Source organism: Larimichthys crocea, chromosome II, assembly GCF_000972845.2.
Source record: "Larimichthys crocea isolate SSNF chromosome II, L_crocea_2.0, whole genome shotgun sequence".
In the NCBI taxonomy this organism is placed as follows: domain Eukaryota; kingdom Metazoa; phylum Chordata; class Actinopteri; family Sciaenidae; genus Larimichthys; species Larimichthys crocea.
In genome coordinates this window covers 5,847,111-5,873,219 of record NC_040012.1, presented here as the reverse complement: position 1 = coordinate 5,873,219, position 26,109 = coordinate 5,847,111, and the positions used below count along the sequence as shown (strand labels likewise).

General features: G+C 43.5%; 1 protein-coding gene across 2 annotated transcripts in view; it reads left to right on the top strand.

Moving 5' to 3' along the window:
* adcy8 (adenylate cyclase 8 (brain)) overlaps positions 1 to 26,109 on the top strand; it is a 60,293-nt gene that overhangs the window by 9,039 nt on the left and 25,145 nt on the right. For both annotated transcript variants that reach the window (XM_027291504.1, XM_027291510.1), the window contains exons 2-7: positions 11,659 to 11,808; positions 16,709 to 16,839; positions 17,122 to 17,233; positions 18,639 to 18,766; positions 23,423 to 23,581; positions 25,285 to 25,555. In XM_027291504.1, the coding sequence (XP_027147305.1) occupies positions 11,659 to 11,808; positions 16,709 to 16,839; positions 17,122 to 17,233; positions 18,639 to 18,766; positions 23,423 to 23,581; positions 25,285 to 25,555 (951 nt within the window). The remainder of the gene's footprint in view (positions 1 to 11,658; positions 11,809 to 16,708; positions 16,840 to 17,121; positions 17,234 to 18,638; positions 18,767 to 23,422; positions 23,582 to 25,284; positions 25,556 to 26,109) is intronic.

Below are 26,109 nucleotides of genomic sequence, written 5' to 3'. Positions count from 1 at the left end.
GCTTGAAAGTCACCCGAGTACTTCAGGTGGAGACACACAAAAAAAAAAAACGCTGAATCACGTCCAGAGTAAACACGACTTCATCTTGTACGTCATGATAAAGACGGAGGAAATGGGTCACCGTGTGCTCTCTTAAGCTATCTTATGATCGTCGTCTCTCCATCAGTGTGTTATTGTCCTGATCCTCTCCTCGCTCGGCTGTTGCTGTTTTAATTAAGTGTAGCTGTGGACAGAGGTCGGGTCAGGAGGTTAAAGGACACAGCGGCCCGTCCTTTAATGGACGGCGTGATGAGACTGATGAGTCTTCTGAGGTCAAACACACAGAATAATGACCAGAAACAGACGGAGAGACGCAAGAGATCAGAATCAGGACTGCAGGGCTGGACATGTGTTGAACGTCAGTGTCAGTGCAGAGACACGTCCGTCTTCATAGAGTCAGAGCTGTTTACAGTCTTACCGTCATCTCACAGATTAAAACTGGTCATACGATGACGTGCTCAAAGAGGTTTCCAGCTTAAAGTCGAGGCTGATATTCAGCTTTTTCTTCACACTGAGGATGATTTCAGGCGGGATTACCTCCCAGCTGTAATCTATTCATAGTGACGGGGCGCCAGCCAGCGGCGGCGTTCAGCTCGCTGCTCCCCTCTGGGGTCAGCGTTTAATGAGATTATTTTTGGATTACTGTTATCTGTTTGAAATGTGGAAAAACAGCAGGTACCCGGAAACACGGACCGACGGCGTCTGTCTGAAAATGTTGGACCGATTCAGGAAATGTTGTAATTTTATACAATAAATCACAAAGATTATTTATGATCACGGTGAAATAATTAGATTTTAACCATGAACAGCAGCTTCCATGTGTTTAATTGACTCTTTCATTGCCACCAGGGACAAACTTTGTGGAAGTCTTTTGATTGAAGCTTTTAAACGTTCTCTTGAACCTCCTCGTATTGATTCATCCATCAGAGACAAATCTTCACAGACTGTTTGGCCTTTGGTCATCGTGTAACTTCAGATCTACTGAAGACGACTGAGAGGTTTGATTCATCGACTGATTTTTCCATGAGTGGAAAAATGGAAAAAAGCCGAGTAGAGCCGGGTATGTTTGTAACTTTCCACAATGCACTGTGAGAGAGAGACGATGATGGTCGAGACATTTCTCTGGTCCTTCTGGGCTCTAAACGTCTTCATCTTTCACATCATCTCCAATATTTACCGTGTTTTACCTCGTGTCTGCTCGTGGAGCTTCTCAGGTCGGACACAATCTAACGTTCACTCCGTTGATTCACTTTATTTGCTTCCGCGGCTGTAGTACGTTTCATATGTGGCAGCCTGGAGCTTCGTGTAGTTATCAAGCCGGATCAGAACACACAGAATAAAACCCAAACAGATGGCCCGGTCCGTCAAGATGAGACAAGACGAGAAACTACGGTGGCTGCAAAACGTGACCAAAAAAAGTCCCTGTGTAGAGGTCAGTTTGTCCACTCTAGGCTACTGTAGAAAAACATAAAAACATTGTGATGTTACACAAATGAAGACTTGGACGCTTTGATTGACAGGTGAGCGTCGTCGTCACAGATCGATACGTGTAGATCTGATGTTCAGGACTCGTTGAGACGAACAGTCTTCGTGGTAACGTCACATCTTTGCTGAGCAGTTTGACACTTGCCAATGAAATTGTCCGGCTCGCCGTGAATTCGCCTCCGGGCTGCGTTCAGGTTGACACCCTGCTGTTACACAACAAAGACTATCTGTCATGTCTGATAAGACGGAGACAGCAGGAAGACCGTGAGCGTTTTGGATTTTATTATTATTATCGTCAGCTGTGATGATGATTCGAGACACTAAATGATATTTTCTCATGAGGACTGTCCTCCAGTGTCGTATCTGCAGATGCAGGTTGGTTTTCATGTTGTTAGGGATATTTTGTGATGTTGAGTAAGAGTTGTTGTTCCTGTAATTTAACGGCGTCCATGTCTCAGTTTTTGCGTCCTGGTTTGTGGCGGACCGAGTCCCAAACCTTAAACCTGTCTACAGATGATTTGTAGTCATCAAAAACTGCAACAGACAAACAAAGCAGAAGAACTTTGTGACAAGCTGTCATGTGTTTTTAGCTTTTTAGCTCATTGTTTTGGTCACCAAAACAATGAGCTAAAAGAGGCAGAAAGACTCGGGTTCCTCTCTGTCCGGCGTGTTCTTCAGGCTTGTAGCAGCTTGTTGTCGTCAGGCGTGTGTGCTGAGCGTCTCCTGGGATGACCGGTCGTCTTCAGGCTGTTGTGCTCGAGATGCTCCCTGTCCTCGGGGGCCCGTCGCCCTGACGGTTCCATGAATAACCCTCGCCTCTCCGGAACAAACACGGTCTGTTTGGTTTCTGACCTCAGCAATGTGACCTGAAGCAACAGCAGGTCAAACAACTGGAACCTGGAGAGTGTAACGTAACGTGTTTAACAGCTTCAAAGAAAAATCCCTCCGCAACAGCCACAGCTAACGTTAGAGTGAAAAGTTGACATCTTAAAGTATTACTGCACTTCTTTTACTGTTTTGGTTGATGAAGGGGCGGGACTTTTTAAAGGTCAATTGCGAGCTCACATGTAGAATAATGTATACACACTGTGTGTGTGTACAGTATGTATCAGTCAGATAAGTGTGTCAGCACTCAGTGCCTCTGTGCATTCAGGCAGCGATCCATCAGACTTGTTTACGTCCACGCAGAGAGCTCGCCACAGCGCAGCTTTCAGCTTCTCCTGTGAGGAGAAAACGAGCTGCTCCGTCCGCAAGGTGACATTAAAGAGGCGAGCGAGCCGCAGGCCGGGGAAATGTCACGATCATGTGCTCAGGAGGAGCTCCGCCAAAGGCCATGGCGGTACACGAGTATCGGATCTTCTGTTGAACGTTTGTCAGAGGTCGGAGGTCGCTGTGATCTGATAACGCAGCGCTGCACTGAGGAGAAACTGTTTACAGCCACATGTGACTCAGCCTGAATGTTAAAGCATTGTTCAGGCCTGAACGTCCAACGTTTGGACTTCAGAGCTGTGTGTCATCACCACACAGAAGAATCTTGTAACTTCATTTGGTTGAAAGCTTCAAAAAAGGTAGTAAGTAGAGACTGAGTAGAGATTATTCTTGTAACTTGGTTGATCTTAGCGCCATCGTGAGGTCAAAACGTGCTGAGCATCACCACGTTAACAGTGACCATGACAACCGTTACTGTGTTTGTATTTACAACAGCTACACAGGGTCAGAAACAGACTTTGTAACATCTACCCGTCGTACAGTCAGATTGTTTTGAGCTTCACGACCGCCCAAAGAACAAAGTCCTAACTCCAGACCACAGTCTGCAGAAATATTCAAATACACAAGGCAGGAAATGTATACTGCGTACAAAAACTGAAAGAGTTCAGCATAAAGTTGGCGACTCTTGATGTCGGAGGTCAAGGGATGTCTTTGAAAACGGTCATACAAACTCAAGCTTGGTAAGACGCAGTTGGTACCAATAGATGCTTCAGATCTTCAAGTACAACACATGAGCAACTGTCGGGGTTTGAGAAGTGGAGGGTGTCCGATCCAGATCCAGCAGGAACGATGTGAGTGTCGACTGGTTTTCTGCAGAGCTGTGTAACTGAACTTCCCCAGGGTGGATTAATAAAGTAAAAATATCTGAGGACTGAAGTAAGTGAAGTACAAGTACCTTGAATAAGTGGCACATGGTTTTCTGTCGGAGGCTTCATCCTCACTAAATCTCGACATGTGCAGCGCTTCATCATCGCCGCGTTGCTTCTGATCACACGCTCGCGTCGAACATATTGGTGAACATCTCAGTTTTCATCTCTGCTCTGAAATGAGCCGCTGTAACACTCAACATCCTCCGTCATCACACGTTCACAGAGAAAACAGCCGGGCCGCAAGACCGGAGGTGCCAAGAAGAGCTGCTGACGCTCCGCTGCCGAGTCTGAAGGCGTTACCAACACCGATAAATCATCACACCATTGGGTGGGAACCAGGAACAGCCCATGTCACACTGTTTTAAATGAACCTTTACTTTAGATGTACCAAGAACCCTGACAGCAGCTTTCTGGACCGGCTGAAGCTCTCTGATTGGCCCTTCATGAACTTCTACTGTCTGTGATTGTGACTGTTGTGGTACAGTATGTAATCTGATCAAAAACAAACACAGTTTACATCTTGTTGAAACATTAAAACATGTGTTTATTATGAAGTGTGTTCGGTAAAAACTCCAAATCTGTGACAGTCATGGTAACGAGGCACATATAGGTCATGTGTCGTGGGATTCGTATTGGGAGCAGAGATCCGTGCGGTCCGGAAAATGTCTGAATGAACCTTTATGATCAGATCTGTGTCAGACTGAACTGGGACACTATGAGCTGCACTGGGAGCTGAGCCTCGACGTCATTGGGAGAGCTGGAGCTCTGCATGGAGGACGACAGTCAAAGTTTAGAGTTTATAACGGGGTTTGTAGTCCTCACGTTTAAAGTTGCTGTCATCTTAGATCATGTTTCCTGTCCTGAATGTAGGCAGGTCGAAAATACCAAAACATTTTGTTTACGGTGGATCTGAGATTTCTCTCAAAACACATTAAATATGTTGGACAATAGTTGAAAACACGTAAGAAGACTTTGAATGATATATCACTGAAATGTGGACAGTTCAAACTGTTTTCCACCAGTTTTCAGTCTCAGGATTTTGTGGGCGGTCCTTAAAGGGTGGCTCGATGACACGCTGAGGCCACCCACAGTCCTGGAGCTGAGAATTCACTTTTACCTGATTTCATAAACTATCGATATTTTTAATCTTTCAGATTTGGCTGGGTGGTTAAGAACACTTTCTTCTTTGGTCTGACAAACTTTGACAAAAAGTTTACACGGACTTTAAGAGAGGAAGAGGAGGAGTGACCATGTTTTGGGAACCTTCATCAGACAAACTTTCTACAGTTTCTACAGGTTTTGTTGATAGAAGCAGGTGATGTCAGGAAAATGTAGTTTAGCACAGCGGGGGTGATTCCATAAATGTGTTTTGAAGTATCAGGGTTCTGGTTTTCTGACCGGAGAATTGGTGCCACCTACTGCTCATCTCGTGAAACAAGCTCTGATTTGCGTTTGTCTTTTGTTAAATTGTGACACGTCTTGTGCGGTTCTCTTTAAAAAGCCTCTTCATGCTCGCCATGAATGAAAGTAGCATCACTTTAGATGTTTCTTAACCGGAGGCCAGACTCTTCAGTTTGGATTTTATGGATTAAAACTTGAGCGCTGTGTGAAATCGACCCTGCTGGTCAGTTTGTAGACGTCCCTGTATCTGTCGGTTTGTAGACGGCAGATTGTCACAGATTGTCCACAGTCGAGGTTATGAAAGAGATTCACGATGTTAGATCAGGTTCATTTCTGTTCCACGAGCTTCAGTCGAGTTAAAACAGAGAGAAGACAGATCGCTGCTGTTTGGACAGTTCGTCCACTGAGAGAGCTTCAGTTTGTTTTCCTCCAAAGTCTGTCTGCAAACATCAGTGATATTGCTCGGCGTTGTGAATTATTAATCGAGGCCTTCCATGTCATGTTAAATTTAAAAGCTAATATCTTTTGACGGTCTGTGTCGACTGTGGTATCTTCATCTAGTCGTCGACAGATAACTGAGCGCGTGAAGCCGAGTTAATCATCCCGCTGACCTCTGCCAAGCACAGGGATTTATTCTGCAGCTCGGAGGCAGAGGAGTGTTTTCTGCAGAGGTTCAGACTCCACGAGCAGGTTTCAGACTCCTTCTTCCACCGTACATATGTACCGCTGTAAGGTCTCCTCTGTGGATGTAATGTGAGTCCACACATCGTGCAGGAAGGGAACCGATGGCTCTGAAATATTGATGCCGTGGCAGAGCAGCTCGCTCTTTACGAATCGTTTTGTCACGTTTAACGAGCCGAGAAGTTCCCACGCTCATCCTTAACCTTGAAATATCCGTTCAAGGCGTCCAAGGAGAGACTCTTGGTTTTATTTCCTTTGAATAGAGCAAAGTTGGTTAATGTGTGGACTACACGATCAGGATGCATTCTGGGACATGTAGTTATGGACACTGTATTTATGTACCTGCAATGTTTCTGTAGTTTCCGACGTAGCCTCTTTGACGTCCCCGCAGACTGTCTAAAACCTGGACGTAGTCTCCGTGACGTCCCCGCAGACTGTCTAAAACCTGGACGTAGTGGATTTGTAATTCTTTGAGTCTTTCTTTAAACTATTGGATTCATATTTTGTATTTTATTGATCCTGGAGTTGACGCGTTTCGTCCTTCTCACCGTCTGTTTGCGTCTTATTAACAGACAGACTTGTAACTCGACTATAAACGTGTTTCTTCTTCATGTCACGCCGTCTGCCGCTCCTCGCCCTCGAATCAAATTAAAAACATTATGATAATTATTACTATTATTAACCCGGCCTCATTATTTTCCATGTAGCTGTTTGTAAGCTGTGCCTCTTCCTGGCCCGCTGCTCTTAATGAGATCTTGTTAAAAACATCCACATCACTGGCATTTTGCTTTAATGAGCGCACCGGCGGTCTCCATGCTGACGCCCTTCACGGCGAGCCGGCGCTGCTCTTTTCCAAAACAACATGGACGCCGCCACAGTTACCACAGCTGCTGCTACAGCTGATGGGGTTTTAATTTTGGTCCCTGCGGGAGGAGCAGAGGCCTTCGGAGGGGAGACGACTTAGAAATTGAATCAGCGCTGATGGCGTCCTGGGAGAGATTCACAATAAGACACAATAACACGGAGTAATGCACCGGGAGGCTCGTCAGCGCCGTGAGATACAGTGAAGAGCCTCGAGGGAGAAGACTGTGAGAAAGATGAAACCTCCCACACACGAGCGACTTCTGCTTCTTCTTCTTCAGCTTTCCTGCAGCGCTGTCTTTCAGCGGAGGCGGCACGCCTACACTGAATTAATGAGCGCCTCCGCCATCGTCAGGAGAAATTAAAACTGCTCTGCTAAATAAAACCTTAAAGGTGCAGTGACATGTTACATGTTAAATACAGGTATCATAAATGTAAACTATGCTGATTTACTGAAGTACAGTGTCCATAACTACATGTCCCAGAATGCATCCTGATTGTGCAGACTGTCTAAAACCTGGACGTAGTCTCCGTGACGTCTCAGCAGACTGTCTAAAACCTGGACATAGTCTCAGTGACGTTCCTGCAGACTGTCTAAAACCTGGACGTAGTCTCTGTGACGTCCCCGCAGACTGTCTAAAACCTGGACGTAGTTTCCGTGATGTCCCCGCAGACTGTCTAAAACCTGGACGTAGTCTCTGTGACATCCCCGCAGACCTGTTTATGTATTCATACATTTACAGCCGGCCCTTTGAGGGCAGCCGTGACGCTGATGTGGATCAGGTTAAAGAGGAACTCGAGTGATGTCACTTGAGTCAGCTTCAGCTGTGACTGAAGTAAATTCTGCTAATTAAATATCACAATAGAGTCTTAGACCAAACAGCTCCAACCACCATTCACACCGACACCCATCGAGATGGGTGGAGAGGCGACAGGCAGTCGGGCGAAGCCCCCTTTATAAAATGTCAACTTGCTCTCCATGAAGCATCGAGCTGTCGATATCAGCAGAAATCATAAAGTCACCTCTTCATGCTCTGTTTTGAAATCTGCTCTGAGTGCAGCAATTTCACGGCACTTCAGAGCTTTTCTCTCAGAGACATCGAGGACATCGAACTGTCTGTTTGAGAGCAGTGACACGAGCTTTAAGTTATTAAATCAGCATCACTTTGATTTACAGTGTGCCTCACGCTAACGAGACTCTGTAACTATGAAAGAAGCATTTAAAGTTGAACAGAGTAATTAGAGCAGAAATCCAAGAGGAACACGGAGTGAGGAGGAAATAATAAATCTGCCGTGACATGTATGTAGTTTAAGAAAACAGGTTGTTTTATAAGTGTTTAAAGTTGAAATGCAGCTGTGTCACTAGCAGTGTGTTCGTCTCTCACTCTCTTCTCCTCTGCCATTATGTCCATAGAGGCTGCTGAGCCCAGCTCCGGTTCTGGCACGACACCAGCTCTGCTCCCTGTCAGCATTCTGTAAGGACACCTGTGGGCCGTTAAGGTCACCTGTGGGTCGTTATGGTCACCTGTGGGTCGTTAAGGTCACCCGTGGGTCGTTATGGTCACCTGTGGGTCGTTATGGTCACCTGTGAGTCATAAAGGACACCTGTGGGTCGTTAAGGACACCTGTGGGTCGTTATGGTCACCTGTGGGTCGTTAAGGTCACCTGTGGGTCGTTAAGGTCACCTGTTGCAGCCGGAGGACATCAGAGGGAAAACCAGAAAACATTTTCTTCATAAAATATGATCCAGTTTCACCAGAATCAGTGAAATAGTTGCTGCTCTGTGACTTAGTGCCGTAAAGCACTAAGAGTCCTGCATGGTAAAATCTGAGTTTTTGTGAGCGCTGTCTGGTGGCTTTGGCTGTCTGTGAAAATATTGTAAATATAGATATACACATGACCCTGAGCAGAGTTCTGGTGCCGGCATGGTAATCAATCTTTGTCTGAACAGGTCAGAAGATAAGTTTTACGTAATCAGGACTTATTGATCGACAATCTTATCAGCTGCCTGCAGATACAGTACAGTCTGCTCATTGTTTGCCTCTTGGTGGGGCAATAAAAACTCTTCTCAGTGACCTTTTCATAGACTGACACTACAGACCGGAGCAGATGCTCAGGACTTGTCGGGACTTGTCTGCGACTGTAATTACTCTCCATATGCAATGTGTGCGTGCAGTAAGGTGGAAGCACTGAAGGGTTTTCATCTGAACGCTCAGCCAACCTGTTTTAACACTTGCATCATGCAATGCCAGAGCCGGCCGGGCTGCGGTGGAGGTGGAGGTGGTGAAACCCCCCCGTGCAGCTGAGGACGTCGGCCGTGTTGCAGTGTGTTACATCAGCTCTGCTTTCTGATGATTTAATTGGACGAGCCGCTCTTTTTGCTCTGATGAAAGCCTTCGCTCTTTATTTAGTCGGCTTTCAAAGAATTCATGTTGTTTTTCTGAGTCACTGCTGCCTTTTGTTGAAACGCTGCAGAGCTCAGGCCGATAAATGAAACGGCAAATTAGTCTTTGGTGTACTCAGATTACAAATCAAACCTGCTAATTTTTCTCAGTGTGCTCATTTTGTTCCTTCAAATTACTTACAAATATAAAAACGTTGTCGCCTAATTGTTTTTAATTGAAAAACTTGAAATATATATGCACATGTATCTGTCAAGATTAAAATAAAACGCTGAGCGCCGTTATCTGGGCATTAATTATTTATTTGAGACGACTAATTACAAAGTATAATTCACACTGATACACTGGCTCAGATCAGTAATACTGACGCTGTTGTGACAGTGAAACACTGATCCTCAACTGAAGTTGTAGGAAATATTAAATTAAAGACATTTTTAACTCTTTAAAGCTGCGTTAATATCAATATTTATATTTCCAAATGGATCAAATGACGATCACATACTGGTCATAGGCCGATATATCCACTTTTGGAGTCACAGAACTCTTAAATCTTAAATCTGGAGTGTTTAGCTGCGATCGTACACCCGCCCATAGCTTCAGCTCGGTTCGTTGATGACCGTCTTGGCTGTCGAAGTCAGGTGTGAACCAAGCGGCACCCTCCGGTGCTGGGAAATGAAGCCGTATGAGGCCAGGTGTGAATTCCTGTTCACTCTCACAGAACGGCCCCAACCCATCACATATGTAGCATCATACCTGTAATGTGTTGATGTACCGCTGAAGTCAGGTGACGGGGGAATGGCCACATACGCCCGCCAGACTTTGTTAACTTACTCAGATTTTCTAATTTTCCCTCTAAATATGTAAATATGCTGCGTAGGTAAATCGTCTGTTTTTATAATCTCTGGTTCTGGTTTCAAACGTTGATCTGGACAGACGGGTTTAGCTCCATCGGCTGTCTTAGTCTGACATTTCTAACAAGTTGGGAGTGAGCTGCTGTTGTCCAAACTTGTCCTTTGTCCATGAACTCATCGCACATCGGCAGGTAGAATCGTGGGTGATGGAGGTGATGATGATCAGTGACCTGCTTTATTCTTTTGTCTCTGCTCTCTCGTCGACTCCGGTTTCAGATGTTCTTGTCTCTTTTCAGTCGACGTCTTGGCTCGTCGACTCGTCACACTCGGACATTCATTTTTAATCTCGCGCTGAAGGTTCTGTGTGTTTTCAGAGCTGCAGCGTGTCTGCAAACTGAAACACATCAGGACTTTCATTCATCTTCACTTCATGTCCAAATCAGACTGATGAGTTTTGTCAAATGCCTCAAAAGTGATTCAGGATTCAGACGATCGTTCGTGACAGTCTGCAGTCTGGAAGGAGGCCGAGCATCCGGTCAAACCAGGTCGTCCTGTTTAACGTACAGCTGCTGTATGAAGACGATCACATGTGGATAAATGAAGCAAACAGACGACTCTTTCAGGTCGCATCGCGTCACGAAGCCTCAGGATGTTTCATTGAAGTCGATGCATCTTAAAGTAATGAAGCGCAAGGTCATGAGACGAGGCTGCGAGGCGGAGAGACGCCTGCCTGCGTAATATTTAAATACTTTCTTCACTCAGTATTTCTATTTTCATTATTATTTTACCTGCAGAGAGGAATCAGCCCAAACCGTCCTGCATGATTTAGATGTTTATGTGTCATTTTATGGAGACGATACAGAGTGAAGGCGACAGCTTCATCCTAACAGTCGGAAGTCAGAAGATTTATCAGCTCATAGAGGAAATTCAGAAATATTTTCAACCTTCCGACCTCCTGAACTCAAATCTGAACACACAGACACATTCATAGATGAATGAAATTAAATAAATCTGAAATAAATCCAATTAGAAATCAAGTTTCAAAGAGTATCAGAGTCGTAGTTTTCTGCACATTTAGGGTAAATTAAAGACATGAACAGTGTAGGCTGAAGTTGAACAGGATTATGCACCAAGCTGAACTGAATCTAAAAGATAATAATAGATGATTAATGTTGTAGTATCAGCATGTTTCAAACTCTCCTCTGTCCATTCATGTGCAAACATTCAGCACGTTGCGGGAACACTAACTGCTCCCAGAAGGTGTCGGAGTGTTCGTCTCAGTTTTGCGTTCAGCGGAAAGAAGAGACGTCGCCTGATTCAACCCGACGGTTTACAGCAGCGCTGTGGATGGCAGCAGGGTGGTGAAGGTGGATCACGTTAGCTCATAACGAGTCATGGATGTGTCGGCACGCTACGTACAAAATATTACGGTTTCAGTGACCTTTGTTAAATATTTTGTAATGTGTTTTTATTTCAGAGGTTCCTCCACAGTGAGGTTACAGTTTGCTACACCGTGAACACAACTCATCGTGGTCGGTCGCTCTCAAGAACCAAAATGTTTGGAGAGTTTCCACGTTTCCCATTTCTCCGGTCACTGTTGATTCTTTAAGATCGGCATGAAATGGTCTAAAAATATTAAAACGTCGTCTAGTTTGAAGCTCGTTTGGATCGAAGCCTCGGTTCTCTGCTTTGTCACTAACTCTGTCGTGGATCCAGTCTGAACGTCCCGTGTGTCGGCTTTTTCTAAATCTGAGCTGTAGGTGTGATCTCACCCTCCGTCTGTCTCTCTGTGTGTTTCAGGTAGCGGCTCAGGCCGTGTTGTTCATGTGCATGAACACCGCTGGGATTTTCATCAGTTACCTGTCGGACCGGGCTCAGCGTCAGGCCTTCCTGGAGACGAGGCGCTGCATCGAGGCCCGGCTGCGACTCGAGACGGAGAACCAGAGACAGGTGAGTCGAACGCAACGTGACGCTGCCGTGTCTGCAGGTACATCGACCTCTGCATGACCTTTAACAACCGCTGGACCACCGCGGCGGCCCATGATGCACCAGTTCATGTGCAGAATGTGTCGTGATCACGGAAGCAAAGAGACTGACAGGACCGAATGTTAGCAGCTCGACTAATGAGGCTGTAGAGAGGAGAAAAACGTGGACGCTGCATCGATCCACCGCTGTCACACACACTGTGCATCAGTGCAGCCGACACACACACTCAAAGAGAAACACACACACACACACACACACACACACACTCAAAGAGAAACACACACACACACAGTGAGCTTTGTTTACGCAGTGGAGTGGACGCTCTGGCTCTGAGAAGCCACAGAAAGCTTTTACGGCGTCGTGTTTCCTGGAAGGGTTCGGTCCGATAAGCTCTGGGATGGTTGTAATGGAGCGAGACGAGGCCCCGCCCCCGAGCAGACCACCTCAAAGTGAACCAATCAGGGCCCGGTATTTCTGTCAACATGCTGTGAGGACACAGAGTCTCCGTCTTCTTCGTACTCTGTCGTCGTTCCCTGTGCTGCTTGAAGCTGTACTTTCACATTAAGATGGATCCGTTTCTGTCGGCTCCATCGAGCGTTTTAGCGTCTTTCAGCTGATTGTTTTGGTTTTATGGCACATAAACTTTCCTGTTTCGTCCTGTTTCTCGGTGTCCGTGCGCTCATCAACCTCGTTTTCAGCAGCGCTTTCATCAAACAAGCATTAAAATAACTATCAGATTAAGAAAGTGGAACATTTAGCAGCTGGTGGAGACCAAAAATGGAGCTAAAAGAGGCCAAATACTGGACAACTTGGCAACTAAATTGATCGACATGACAATGATTCTTTATCAGATCTAATCTGACATTTTTCTTGCATAACAACAGCTTCATTTGCATCACGAAAAACAATAATTTTTATGTTTTACTGATCTAAATTTTCTCTCGTTGTAGTTTTTTGATAAATCATCTGAGTTCTCTCCCTGGTCTTTGTTTCTCAGGCTGAAAGGAAAACCACCAGACACTACTCTGGGTATTTATGAACCCACGAGTGTCTTATTCTGTGTAAGTCTATATATAGTCACTCCATGTTGTTTATATTGTTAAGCTCTAAAACAGCCAACATGTACTGATTTATTAAAAATCCTTCATTTCGGAGATACATTATAAGTGTCATATAGATTTTAGATCGTGAGTGAGTGCAGTCATTTTCTTTTAGAGAGTTCATCTGTGATAATCAGTATTGAGAAATAAAGTAAATTAAATAGATAAAGATCCTCCGAGTCCTGACTGAGGAACTCAACACCAAGTAATCAATGCAGGACGAGTGTAGCGCTGGACAATGTGTCAAACATCTGATATATTGTAAATCCACAAACTGTATGCAGAAACAAAATGATGAACCTGATGAGAAAGACAATGAACAGCTTTTGTGCAGAATATCTCCCAACAGCGTCGTCTAAATCATTATTTGGGGATAATTACGTATCTTTGAAATCTTTAAAAAACTGAATATGAATTAACTTTTTAAAAATCGGTCCAAGAAGTTCAAACAGACGAAGGAACAAAGTGTCTTCTGGTGAACCTTCAACACAATCTGAAGGAGACGTGAAGGATAGAAGTTGTCAGTGAGCCGCCGGAGGGCTTCAGCTCTCGGGCCAAATTCAAGCTGCGCTAATGACTTTCAAAGTTTAATCTGGACGCTGAGTCCGCTGGCTGTCAGCTGTCCAAACCGGAGACCGAGTCCAGCCGAGCAAACACACACACGATACTGCACACTGCAAGAAATGTCCAGTTACTGCTGAGCAAAGAGAAAACACGTCAACATCGTCATTTAGTTAGTTTAGACATGTCTTTTCCAGTTAGTTCTATTACCTGTATCGATAAAGAGTACATATCTAATTAATATAGATAATTGTACAAATTAATATAGTAAATGTGAAATGATAAAACACTTACATGCATAAATTTATTTAAACTTATTGCAAATTATGTCAGAAAATGATCATAAAGTTGAAGATTTAAGATGATTTTGCTTTAAAATTTAATTATTTAATTTAATTAATTAAACAAGACTCTTCACTCTTTTCACTGACAGATATATTTATGTATCTTTTATATTTATGCATGTTGTTCCAATGATGTGAAGCCTCAAATGTTTCATTCATTTGCAAGACAGGAAGCTTATAAAGCTGAATTAAGTTTGTAAAACCGTTAACAATAAAATTAAAAGCATGAATTGAAGAATTGTTATGGTAGAAAAGTGATGGATTGATTGACAGGTGACTCTCCAAAGCTGACTGAGCTCAAAACAAAGAGTCTGAATTTCTTGAAACATTTCTTGCAGTGAATCTCCCGCAGCGTTTGCTTGTGATGCAGCAGCCGTGTTAGCAACGCTCGGCTGAGATGTTTGTCCGTCTAGACCTTAATTTGGGGGATGCACTGCTCCGCTTTCAAGCACAGATACCAGAGCTGAGCCGAGTCGAGCCGAGCCGAGCCGAGCTAAGAGCTGGAGGCAGACACACCTGCTGCCCTCCAACACATTTAGTAGTAGGTTGTAGCTTAGCTGCCTTCTACATATCAAATTAAAATAAAAAGCACAAATCCCTCATCAGACTATTTACTGATACGTCATGTCAAACCGGACGTTGTTTTTCTCTTTGATAGGTAGAAATCGCTAAAGTCCCCACATGGCAGTTTCTTTGAAATTAACTTATTGCAGTAACTTTATGGTAAAACACCTCAAGTGTGGTACGCGGCCTTCCTGTTACTTCAGCTTGGTCGTCACATTCATTCACGTAACACGCACATAAGTTAAATTATGACGTGCGTTAGTAAGCGGAGGTGAAATGAACTCATGGAGTATCAGGAATAAAGCTGCCTCCTCTGTAAACTGTATTTCAACGTCTGTCAAAGGTCGAGGTGTAAAAAGTTTGAGTCCTCACTTGGTCGGCGTTGTGTCACAGTCCACTGTTTGTAGTGTAGGAATGTATGTGTGTGTGTGTGATTAAACAGCCTGGCGTTATATGAATGAGAATAGGTGTGTTTGTGTTTGCAAAGAATGAATGGAGCAGAGGATGCTCGCTCGCTCGCTCGCTCTCCACTCGTGCTGGAGGTTTGAAGAGGCTCTCCAGAGCTCCCAGCCAGCTTCACCGAGTCAAACACGGCAAAAACAACACAGCATTACTCACAAATATCTTTTTCTGCTGTAGTGCTGACACAATCATTAGCTCACATTTTTATTGATGTGTTTCTTTTTTCCCCCCGACAGAAAATAGACAGAAGATTTTTCCATCTTAGGTTATAATAGATGGTAATAACGCTGTTTTATTGTGAAGGGGGAAGTCTTCTTCATGCTGTGCGCGCATTATACGCCGCTCCTCCAACACGTTCCCCTCTTTGCCTCGTCAAAATAAAAGTCCTGAGGTTGTTATGTTGAGTTGTGTTTGCTGACAGATCTCACGTTTCACAAACTTCACTGCTGAGGCGTTTCCATGAAAACAAGAATCAGCTTTTCAAGATCTTTGTCCGATGTTCCCATTTATTAAAAAGTTGCTCGAGTTACTGTTACTTCGTATTATTTCTTATCTTGTATAATAAACAGAATGATATGTGGTAAGACAAAAAATAAAACTCCCCCTCGTGGTTAAAATTTACTGTATTTAAATAACAATTTATTCCATTTTGTCTGTTTTTATATTATAGTGACGCAAATCCAAGACCTGTGTACACGTATTACAACGCTCATATTTTATATTCTATTATAGTATATTTCTATTTTTTGTATATTTATTTTGTATTTCTACATCGCTCATTACATTCTAATGTTGAACCTGTGTGAACTTACACATGACATATAAACCCAAAACTTGAACTTGAAAACGTGAAATCCCAAATATGCTTTACCAAATTATATTTTGCCTTATTTCTAATTCAGTTTCACGATGAACGAATGAAAACACACGTTTCTTTAAAACAGCACATGAAAAAGAAGAAGAACCAAATGATTCTGTCTGATATGTTTGGCTCTTTGAGCAGGAAAGGTAAATTAAATGAATAAATAAATACATTTCTTTATTAGTGTTGTTTTCATTGGTCCCACAGCATCACGCACCTCATGTTACCGTTCATTCAGAGGACGTTTGACAGATTTGAGTTTACGTCTGTACTCGGTGTCAGCAGATATCCTGAGCTGAGGCGTCGCACTCTGCAGCACCACAGAGAAAATGTTGTTTTGCATTCATCCGACGTCTCCCTCTGTCATTCTGTCAGATCACCAGAGACCAGCTGGCTTTTTGAACGTGTGGAGAAACTTGATTTTTTAATGTATTCAGTATCTGAAGGAGGCAGTTGCTTGGCGCCGGTGCAGCTCCTCAAGGCCAAAAAAAATAAAAAAAGAAATAAACAAATAAAAAACAGTGAGCGATGCTGCTGCACAGCTCCCACTCCAAATCTGTTCTGCTTTTGCCAAGTGGCACTGCGTCAGTACCAGAAAAGACTTTGAATGATCCTGCTCGAGGAGCTCAGGCCGGCCGGGTCAGACTCATCTTTGAAATCATTTCTTACAGACAGACCTTTATGTAATTTGTTTTTGTGTTCGCCTGGTTAATGTTCAGTTTTTGACTTGTGTCAAATTAATTAAATCTTGATGTTACGTTGCAGAAAACCTGAAATATACACAGTTTATACTCTGCAGCACTTCTTCACATTCATTTTTATATATTATATATCTTATCAAGTCATATTTAAATGGTTAATTTATATTTACATCTTACTCTTCATGTTTTTAAAGAAAATATCAACTTCATAAAAAGGACATTTTTTTAATAAAATCTGCAAATTGTCCATCTTTTGTTGTCGTTCCACAGGAGAGACTGGTGTTATCGGTCCTGCCACGTTTTGTAGTTTTGGAAATGATCAACGACATGACAAATGTAGAGGACGAACACCTCCAGCATCAGTTTCACAGAATCTATATCCACCGCTATGAGAATGTCAGGTGAGGCCACCGGTTCGGTTGTAATGTGGTTGTTTAGTCGACCTTCAGGGTGAAGTGTCCTGATTGGATGTTTGTGGTGGGTCAGGGGGGACAGCTTGTTTGTGGACGCTTTCAGAGCAGAAAGAAAACATCCAGAATTCACATTTAGGTGTTTATTTTACTTCACTTAGTCTATTTAAGTCTTTATTCACAAAGTTTAAATTGCATTAAATATTTGAAGTGTTTGGATGGTGTGAAAGAACTGACCTGGATATCTAAGTGACTTTTCCATATTTTATTCAGCATTCTTTTCGCAGATGTTAAAGGCTTCACAAACCTCTCCACGACGCTGTCAGCGCAGGAGCTGGTGCGAATGTTGAATGAACTCTTTGCACGCTTCGACCGCCTCGCACATGTAAGTGATTTGACTTTTGACCCCAGATGTATGTGTGTGTGTTATTGTTTTATTTTATTTATTCTGTCTTGAGGTTTAAAGTATAAAGTCCATGGAGTTTGGTGACTCTCACAGGGCGCTCGGTCAGCGTATCTTTGCCACAGAGGTGCCTCAGGGCTCGGTGTTGGTGCCACTTTCTCTTTGCTATTCACACCACCTCCCTGAGTCTGATTATCAGCTCGGATGGCTTCTTGTATCTTCTTGTATGCAGATGACACTCTGCTCTGTCTCTGCTCGGGTCTCTCAGATATCTCCACATGGATGAAGGCTGACCATCTCCAGCTGAAAACTATTTCTTGCCCAAAATGTCACTGAAAAACTAACTCAGACTTTAAAGTTGGCTTCTTTTACAAAGAGCAGCTGAGGTCAGTTCAGGTTCATTTCAGCTGGAGGGGGTTGCAATCCGGAAATACAGTATAAGAATAGTTATTCTTATATTTAAGTCAAAGTTTTAAACTTTATCTGTAGGTCTGAGTGTTTGGATGCTGAGCTCACAGATGGACCATCGAGTCCTCATACTGAAATGATCCAAGAATTTATCAGTGTGTTCCAACACGATCATGTTCAGTCCAAAAACAGTTTCTATCTCGTCAGAGATTGGTTGACATAAGGCAGCTAAAACCAATTAGTGAAGGTTTGTGAAAAGTTTGCTGTGATTTTGCCAAAGAAAAAAGTAATTAAAATTTTTTTAATTTTGTTGAAGAACATTCAAGTGTCTATTTTTAAAATATATTTAATCACCTGCTGTTCTTTTTCTGGCAAAGACTAGCCTAACAGTTTTGTTCTGTAAAGTACAACGATCCAAACTTGGAGGAGGTTATTGTTTCACTCCTAAGCTTAGAAATGTTCTTCAGGGTTTGGTTAAAGAACAACATGAGAACCAAAATGTGATTAATCTGATTAAATTCGGTCATATTGAGATCGATGGTATCTTCGATTCAAACATGACGTTTGCTCTTCGTTTTTCATTGAAAATAAGAAACAAACTCTGAACCGCCGCCGTCTTGTCGATCGCGTCTTTTCCGATGTTTTTCCCGCAACGACCTCTCAGGGCTGCCAAAGCTCGTGAAAGCTAAATAAAAACACCCAGTAGCTGGATTAATATTTAATATTTTATAACAGATTCACTCTGTATGTTTGTCTGATATTACACTGTAGAGCTTCTCAGACCGTCATGCTTGGCCTGTCAGGATCGCTCATGCAGAACCGACCTCATATTCGTCTGTGTTTCTATTTCAGATCTCTTATGCTGTATGTTATTACTCATATTCTTCTGTTGTGAGCTGAATTAAATGCATCTGATGTATGTTTTTGATTTATTTTTATAATGTTTGCTGCAATGAACTGATGTGATTGGTTGTTGCAGGAGCACCACTGTCTACGAATAAAGATCTTGGGAGACTGTTACTACTGCGTATCGGGTCTACCTGAGCCCAGACAGGACCACGCCCACTGCTGTGTGGAGATGGGCCTCAGCATGATCAAAACCATCAGGTATCGTCTTCTTACATGATTCTATGATTTTATGCCTGGAAATGAAACCTCTTTTTTCTTTGGCTTCATGCACTACTGAGCTTCGATAGGAATGTATGAAACTCTGTATACATCCATAAAGCCCATGGAGTTGGTGAATCTCAGGGTCCAATCAGCTCGGATTGGGTTCTTGTATCGCCGCTCTGCAGATGACACTCCGCTCTATCTGTCATTTCCACCTGACGACCCCTCGGGTCTCTGAATGCCTCAGACATATCCACATGATGGATGAAGGCTCACCATCTCCAGCTGAACCTCCACACCATGACATCAACACCAACATTCACTCCCTGTGTCTCACCTCAGCCAGGATGTCCTCACACAGACAGATGTTCCCTCCTCCTGGCTCTGCCACCTGTCCTCTCAGGACAGTCCAAACTTTTCTGTCTGTTGTTCCCCGTTGGTGGAACGTCCTACCAGTTCCTACAGATCAGGGGCGTCCCTCTCTACCTTCACAGACCTCCTGAAGACCTCCAGCTCTGCAGAGAGGACCTCCTCTACAACACTGCCAACAACTGGACATGACACATCTGTCCTCTACAGCTGGACATGATACATCTGTCCTCTACTGCTGGACATGATACATCTGTCCCTCTACAGCTGGACATGACACATCTGTCCTCTGCAGCTGGACATGACACATCTGTCCTCTGCAGCTGTCACAGCACTTACTGCTGCAATGCTGATTGTTTCCCTTTTTTGTGAGTCGCTTGAGATAAAAGCTGAATGATTAAATGTAATGTAATGAGTCTGCACCATGAAAAGTCATGAAGCTGTTAGTCGTCTCTGTTTGCACTGTAACCCGCGGACGTCGTGGCTCACTGTTGATACTGAAGAAAAGGTCGCCGTGAGGCTTTACGGACGTTAATCTGTGATGTATTCATCCTGCCATCACTGGAGGCGCGGTGATTATATGTGTGTGTGACGTCTGCAGCGAGCTAAGAGTCGACTGAGACGAACGTGTGCGTCAATCAGTTTGAGATGCTTCCCACAGCTTTGAGCAGAGTTTGGAGGCACTTGTACTTTACTCGAGTATGTTTAACGATCGCTCCTTACTCAACAGACGCATGAAACGCGGTACACAACTTTAAAGGAGTCAGCTTAGGAAATGAAAGCTGTTTTACCTGGAGCTATCAGGCAGCAGCAGTGCTGATATCTGTACATTTCTCTCAGTACAGCAGCTTTCTGATCTGGAAGCAGCTCCACTGCAAACGTTCACTTTGCAAGAATCATCCCTGTGGCTGTTTCTGCACAACATCAGTAACAAGTAATGCATAAAATGACAAGGTTCAACCATATTACACATGCAGAACTGAGGAAAGCGATGGTATCATTACACAACAGGGATTTACAGATTCATAAGCTCGTGAATCGCAACACATAACCGACTGTGTAATCTTCAGTTGGTGTAAAGACAGAAACCACAGTCACTCTGCAGCTGCCTCTGTAAAGACTCACAGATCCTGCAGTCTTGAAGCTCGAGGCCTTTTCTTCAGTTCTGATTATCGTATTCGTCGCTGTAACATTTTGGCCTTGTGGCGTCACTTTGAGCGTAACAGCGAGGGAGGAGAGGAGGACTGACGTTCAGAGGGAAAACGAGGGATTAGTGACGGATGAGCTGTGAGATCTGTGCCGTGTACTGTTAAGTCAATGTGGTGAGCTGCCTACAGACGAGCACTCTGTGCTGCAGCAGTGCAGCTCGGTACATATGTTACATTAAGCTAAAGACATAAAAGATAGTGTGTGACAACAAAATACAACCCAGAATGGCTGTTTGAGTAACAGATACATCAACATGTCATCTGGTGTGTGCAGCTAGTGAGACGTATTTTATCTGAAGACAGAGTAATGCTCTTCACGACATAAACCTACGTGATTGTTGGGCTTTGCTTTGCTTTGTGGCAAAGGTTGAGGTTGTTTTTTAGTTGACGAAGCCATTTTTTACTTATGATAACCAAAAAAAAACTAATTTATGATCAAAGTGTTTAAATCAGCTAAACCGGATTTGAACTAAATTCACTGAAGGTTCAGTTGTTTCAGTGTTGTGATATTTAGTTAAACTAACATAACTCACATGACTAAAACTAAATGATATTTTACCCAAAAATCTTCTTTAGTTTCTTTGCATCAGTGCAGGTTTCTTGGATGGAGTTTATTCAGGTTGTACGGCTCAAACTGAATCAGATCAGAGGACTTGAGGGTTCTGAACTGGATTTTCTGTGTTGAGCTGTTGAGATTTTGTTGTTCAGTCACTATCAGTGTCTGTTCAAATCAAAGGAACGTTTGTCTACTTCAACACTTTGGTGTCAGAGTGAGTCAGAGCTCAGACAGGCAGTTTCATTATGGCTTCAAATTATTTCCACTCCTGTGTGACACTTATTTGTGTTCATACATGCTGGTTATTAGCTGCCTTTGTATCAGCTTAATAACTTGAATTCACTGGATGTACGCTTCATTCATCATCAGGTTTTCATTCTTTGGAGGGCGATGTTCATGTTTACGACGAGGTCCGGTTCCTCATTTATCAAAACCATTAAAGATATTCCTATTAAAATCCTTGAGATCAAACATGAGACCTCCACCTCAGCAGAAAACATCAGCATGGTTATGTGTGTGGCTTTGAATGGGCCATGTTACAGCATAAGGAGGTCTGGGTGGGTGGATGGGTCAAACAAACAGGATTTTCACCCTGTAGGCCGCTCCGTGGTCAAGTTTGCAGGAATAAATATGCAGCGTCCTTTTAGAATTTCAAAATAAAGCTTGTGTCATTAACGTTGGAAAAAAGTCATCCTTTCGTTGGGTTGACGAAAAGATCATCACCTGAAATACCTGTTGCATGAGTCACGGTATGCACCTGACGTAACTTATATACGTTAATGTTGTGAAACAGTTGCACTTTGGTTAAAAACTACTTGGTTAGGTTTAAGGAGAGATCGTCAACTATACCTGACATAACCTGAGTATGTTATGTCACGTCACGTTATGTACCTGACATAACTTATACACATTATGTATGTTAAGTTACGAGTCACGTTATGAGTCATGTTATGCACTTAGCCTACGTAACTTCAGTCAGCGTTGACTTCCGGGCTATGAACAGGATGAAAGTCCTGTTTGTTTGACACATCCGTCCACTCTAACCTTCCGGGTTCTACTCCCGAAAACTCTGCCATCATCATCATCATCGACGTCGTCGTCATTGTCATCATCATCATCATCGTCATCATCATCATCATCGTCATCGTCATGGTCATGACTACCTGCAGTTTGTTTGAGTTCACCTGCAGCCCGGGCGTCATTCAGTCGTTCAGCAGTCGACTGACTTCAAGCACCTGTCACAAACTCCCAGGATGCCTTTCACCTCACATTCATCCCTGCTGTTATGAAGCGTGAAATGAGAGCGCGAGGCCGGGCTGGGCGTGACAGCCCTGTCTGCTCTTCACACACTTTTATCAGTCTCGGTTTTTCCTGCTTTTATTGTGTTCGGGGGTAAATTAGTATGAAATGAGAAACAACTTTATTAACGAGTGTGAAAACTCTGAACTGAAAATGTGTTTTCAGACTCGCTGATAGCCGTGAAGTTTACCACGTTCATTTCTTGGTGGATTCATGGACAATGTGTGTCTGTCAGCGTTATCTACATTGTGGTTCGCCAAAGGTCGATTTCATGTATATTCATTGGCTGAATTAATGCAAAGCGGCTGTATTGTACACAGTGACCCAGAATGAACCCTGGAATATTTTAGACCAAACGCCTTCCCTTCAAATCAAGGGCACAAAACGCTATTCATTTTTTACATTATACTAAAATATACATGTTCTTCATTAAATATACATACATCATTAATTTTTATCAATGTAAAGGTGAATTTAAATTACAAAATAAAGTCCCCATTATTAGCAGTATTCAATTTAGAGGAGCACAGCAGTGCTTTACATGTTTTATACCATTTATTACTGATTTATTATAAATTATCAGACATAATTAAGATGTAGCTCAGGTGCTGGAGTGGGTGGATGGCACATTATTTTGAAATTTTGGAAAATGTCCATTGGACTGTCAACTCATTTATCCAACAGTCTGTTATCCCAAAATAGATCACACCAAAGCGTGTAATACATTCACCATGGACCTTTAATGTACCTTTAATTTACAAGGTCTAGTTCAACTTTCAAAATAAAGCTTGCTGAGAAACATTTCAGGTAACAGTTTGGTCAGTTTATGTTAGCAGTTATGTTTAGGCACTAAAACCACTTTGTTAGGTTGTAACCTGTTTTCACACGTGTCGCACCACTGTGAACTTTTCATGTGTAGGCGAGGTAATGGCCATACAGTATGTTGGGTTTTCCAGCCAATGGGACACTTGTTGTACTGTTGGGTTATCGGAACAATGGTGTGGCTCCGACTAGGTTGGCTTCTTGTCCATGTGTCCTTGAGCAAGGCTAAGTTTAAGTGTACGCTATCCCATGTAATTCCTCCCGAACATGTTCAGATCATGTAAATGTATTTTTATGACCTTTCATGCAGCCTTGGTTTCCATGACTGTGAGACCATACAGAAAGTTTGCTGATGGTTTCTTTCCAAAGTCTGAACTGGGCTCATTGTGTTTCTTCCAGATATGTGCGATCACGTACGAAACACGACATCGACATGCGCATTGGGATCCACTCGGGCTCCGTGCTGTGCGGCGTGTTGGGACTCAGGAAGTGGCAGTTCGACGTCTGGTCCTGGGACGTGGACATCGCCAACAAGCTGGAATCTGGAGGGATCCCGGGGTGAGTAAACTGAGAAGATTTCAAATGTATGATGATGATGGAGAACAGGTGATAGAGATGGATGGAGATAGATGTTGTGGCTATTGGGACACTGTTGTTGACCTTGTTTAAGGTAGCGACCGGAGTGTTAACGTTAACAAGCAATGGTGCTGAAATGAGGCACCGTGACTGTGTGTCCGGTATTTACTGGTCGTATAGGCGCCGGCTTTCAGTACCTAACTCTGATTGTGTGGTACACTTATAGTTTGTGTTTGGTTTCATTGGTTTCCAATGAAAGAAGCTTGTTTGAAAGGAGATGAGAGGTCCTGTCTGAAAAATGTGTCATGTTGTTTGTGATGTGTCTGGATGTCTGGATGAGATACGGAAACATATTGGTGTTTGTTTGCAGCGTTCAGGGTGGGATTAGTTCTCTGCTATCGAGCCGCGCTGTCACCCCGACCTGTGCTCTTTAATGAACTCGGCCACACACAGTGTCTCTGAGCTGCAGACAACAGAAGATCTCTGAATGTCTGATGATGATGTGTGCTTTCAGCTCATCCAACACTTCAGACACTCTCCAATAAGTGCCAGAACATCCCATACCTGAACTGAAAGTTCAGTGACCTTCAGACCTGAGACTGTGCAGGATCTCATTCACACCTGCACTGCACTGATTGGCTGCTCGTCTGGCTGAAGGTGTGACTGAAATCATCTGCTGGTTTTGGATGTAAACCTGCAGACGATATTGATGAACTGAATATCTTCCACACAGGCTTTGACATCTCACTGTACAGTTTGATGAACGTGGCGTTATGACCCGAACAGTCCCAGCTGAATGCCTGTGGCACATTTTGCCGTGACTCGTTAGACATTGCTCTCCAACACCATCATCAATCATCATTTGTCATCCAGATGAACCTTGGCAGGTGCCCACAGCTGCTGATTCTTTGAACTGGGAGAGAAAGTGTTTAAAATCATGTCTATGAGAAAAGAAATAAGACTTTCCATCAGATACCTCATGAGTATTCTCTATATTTTTATTGTCTCACTGTATAACCTGAGTAAAAACTACGTCTGTAGTCGTGTTTCCAACACGATTTATCACGAAAAACCCGTCCTCAGCAGCAGCTTTGTTTTCCAGAGGTATAGCACCTGGCATGTACTGCTCTTTTTCAATGTATGATGTGTTTTTCTAGGAGTTTTTAAATGAACATGAAAGTTAAAATAATTGCGCCAATCGTCAGTGTCATACTTGGTCCAGGCAACCAATCAAACCAAGCTTTACCACTTCCTTCCTGTTTTACTGTTGGTGGATGCAGACGAGAGGTTGATATTAACGCACAGAACACATGAAGAGATGGTCACTGTACTGTTTCCCTCTTTTTCATGTCGTGAAATTAAAAACCTTAGCACTAACACACTTTGCCAAGGCGTCATCGGCCCGTTGCGTTCCTGATATTTCAGAGCCATGGTCGGGGGTCAACCTACGTAAACCTCAATCAATAAGCCAGACGAACGAGACCAACATATTCAGCTAAACAATCTGCCTGCTATGAAAAGATGGAAAGAGGGGATGGCAGGTCAGCAAAGGGGTTGTATTTTAGTCATATTGCCTCTTTTACTACGAGATTATGCAGTCAGCTGACTCGACTGTGGATCTCTAAAGGAAACAGCACAAACACACATAAAAGAGCTGTTGTATTTAACTTCCTGTCTCGTTCCAGGAGGATCCACATCTCCAAAGCTGCTTTGGACTGTTTGAACAGTGACTACGAGGTGGAGGAAGGCCACGGGAAGGACCGCAACGACTTCCTCCGCCGCCACAACATCGAGACGTATCTTATCAAGCAGCCGGAGGAGAGTCTGCTCACCCTGCCCGAGGACATCATGAAGGAGGCGGCTGGCTCGGTCGACCGCCGGACCGGCAGCGCCACCTTCAACGAGGCGTCCTGGAGCCCTGAGCTTCCCTTTGACAACATTGTGGGGAAGCAGAACGTAAGTCCGGCCGCTGCTTGTACTTCAAGTCATGTTGTGCACTTTATCACACTGTGAAGAAACGTCTGTCTTAACGGCAAACTTCTTCTGCAGGAGGAGAGAGGATATTTTAGCTGTTTGTCAAAGTCAGTAAAATATTTATAAGCTGTATGTGTTAAAATCAGACTTTGAGCCTCGCCGCAGGACGAAGTGTTTCCTTAAGATGGATGTTTGTTCTGCAGTGCATGGGATCTTCTCAGTTGTCTCGCCTGTTTGTTAGCTGTTCTTCTTTTTCTTTGTTTTCCTGAGAATGAGTGGACGGCTTTCTAAGGAGTGATTGTGTCACCATGTGTCAGCCTGCCTGTTTGTGAGGATGATGACGAGCTTCTGATTGTGTGTGGCCCCATTTAAAACATCCTCTTCATCCTTTCTTCATTTGTCTGCGTTCCCATCCGCCCGTGACAACAAATCAACCCCCGGAGGCGTCAACTTGACATTTTTTGGCTATTTTGTCTGAGATGTTTGTTTTTGGAGAAAGCGGTGCTCAGTTGAGGTTTTATGTTTTCCTGATTTAC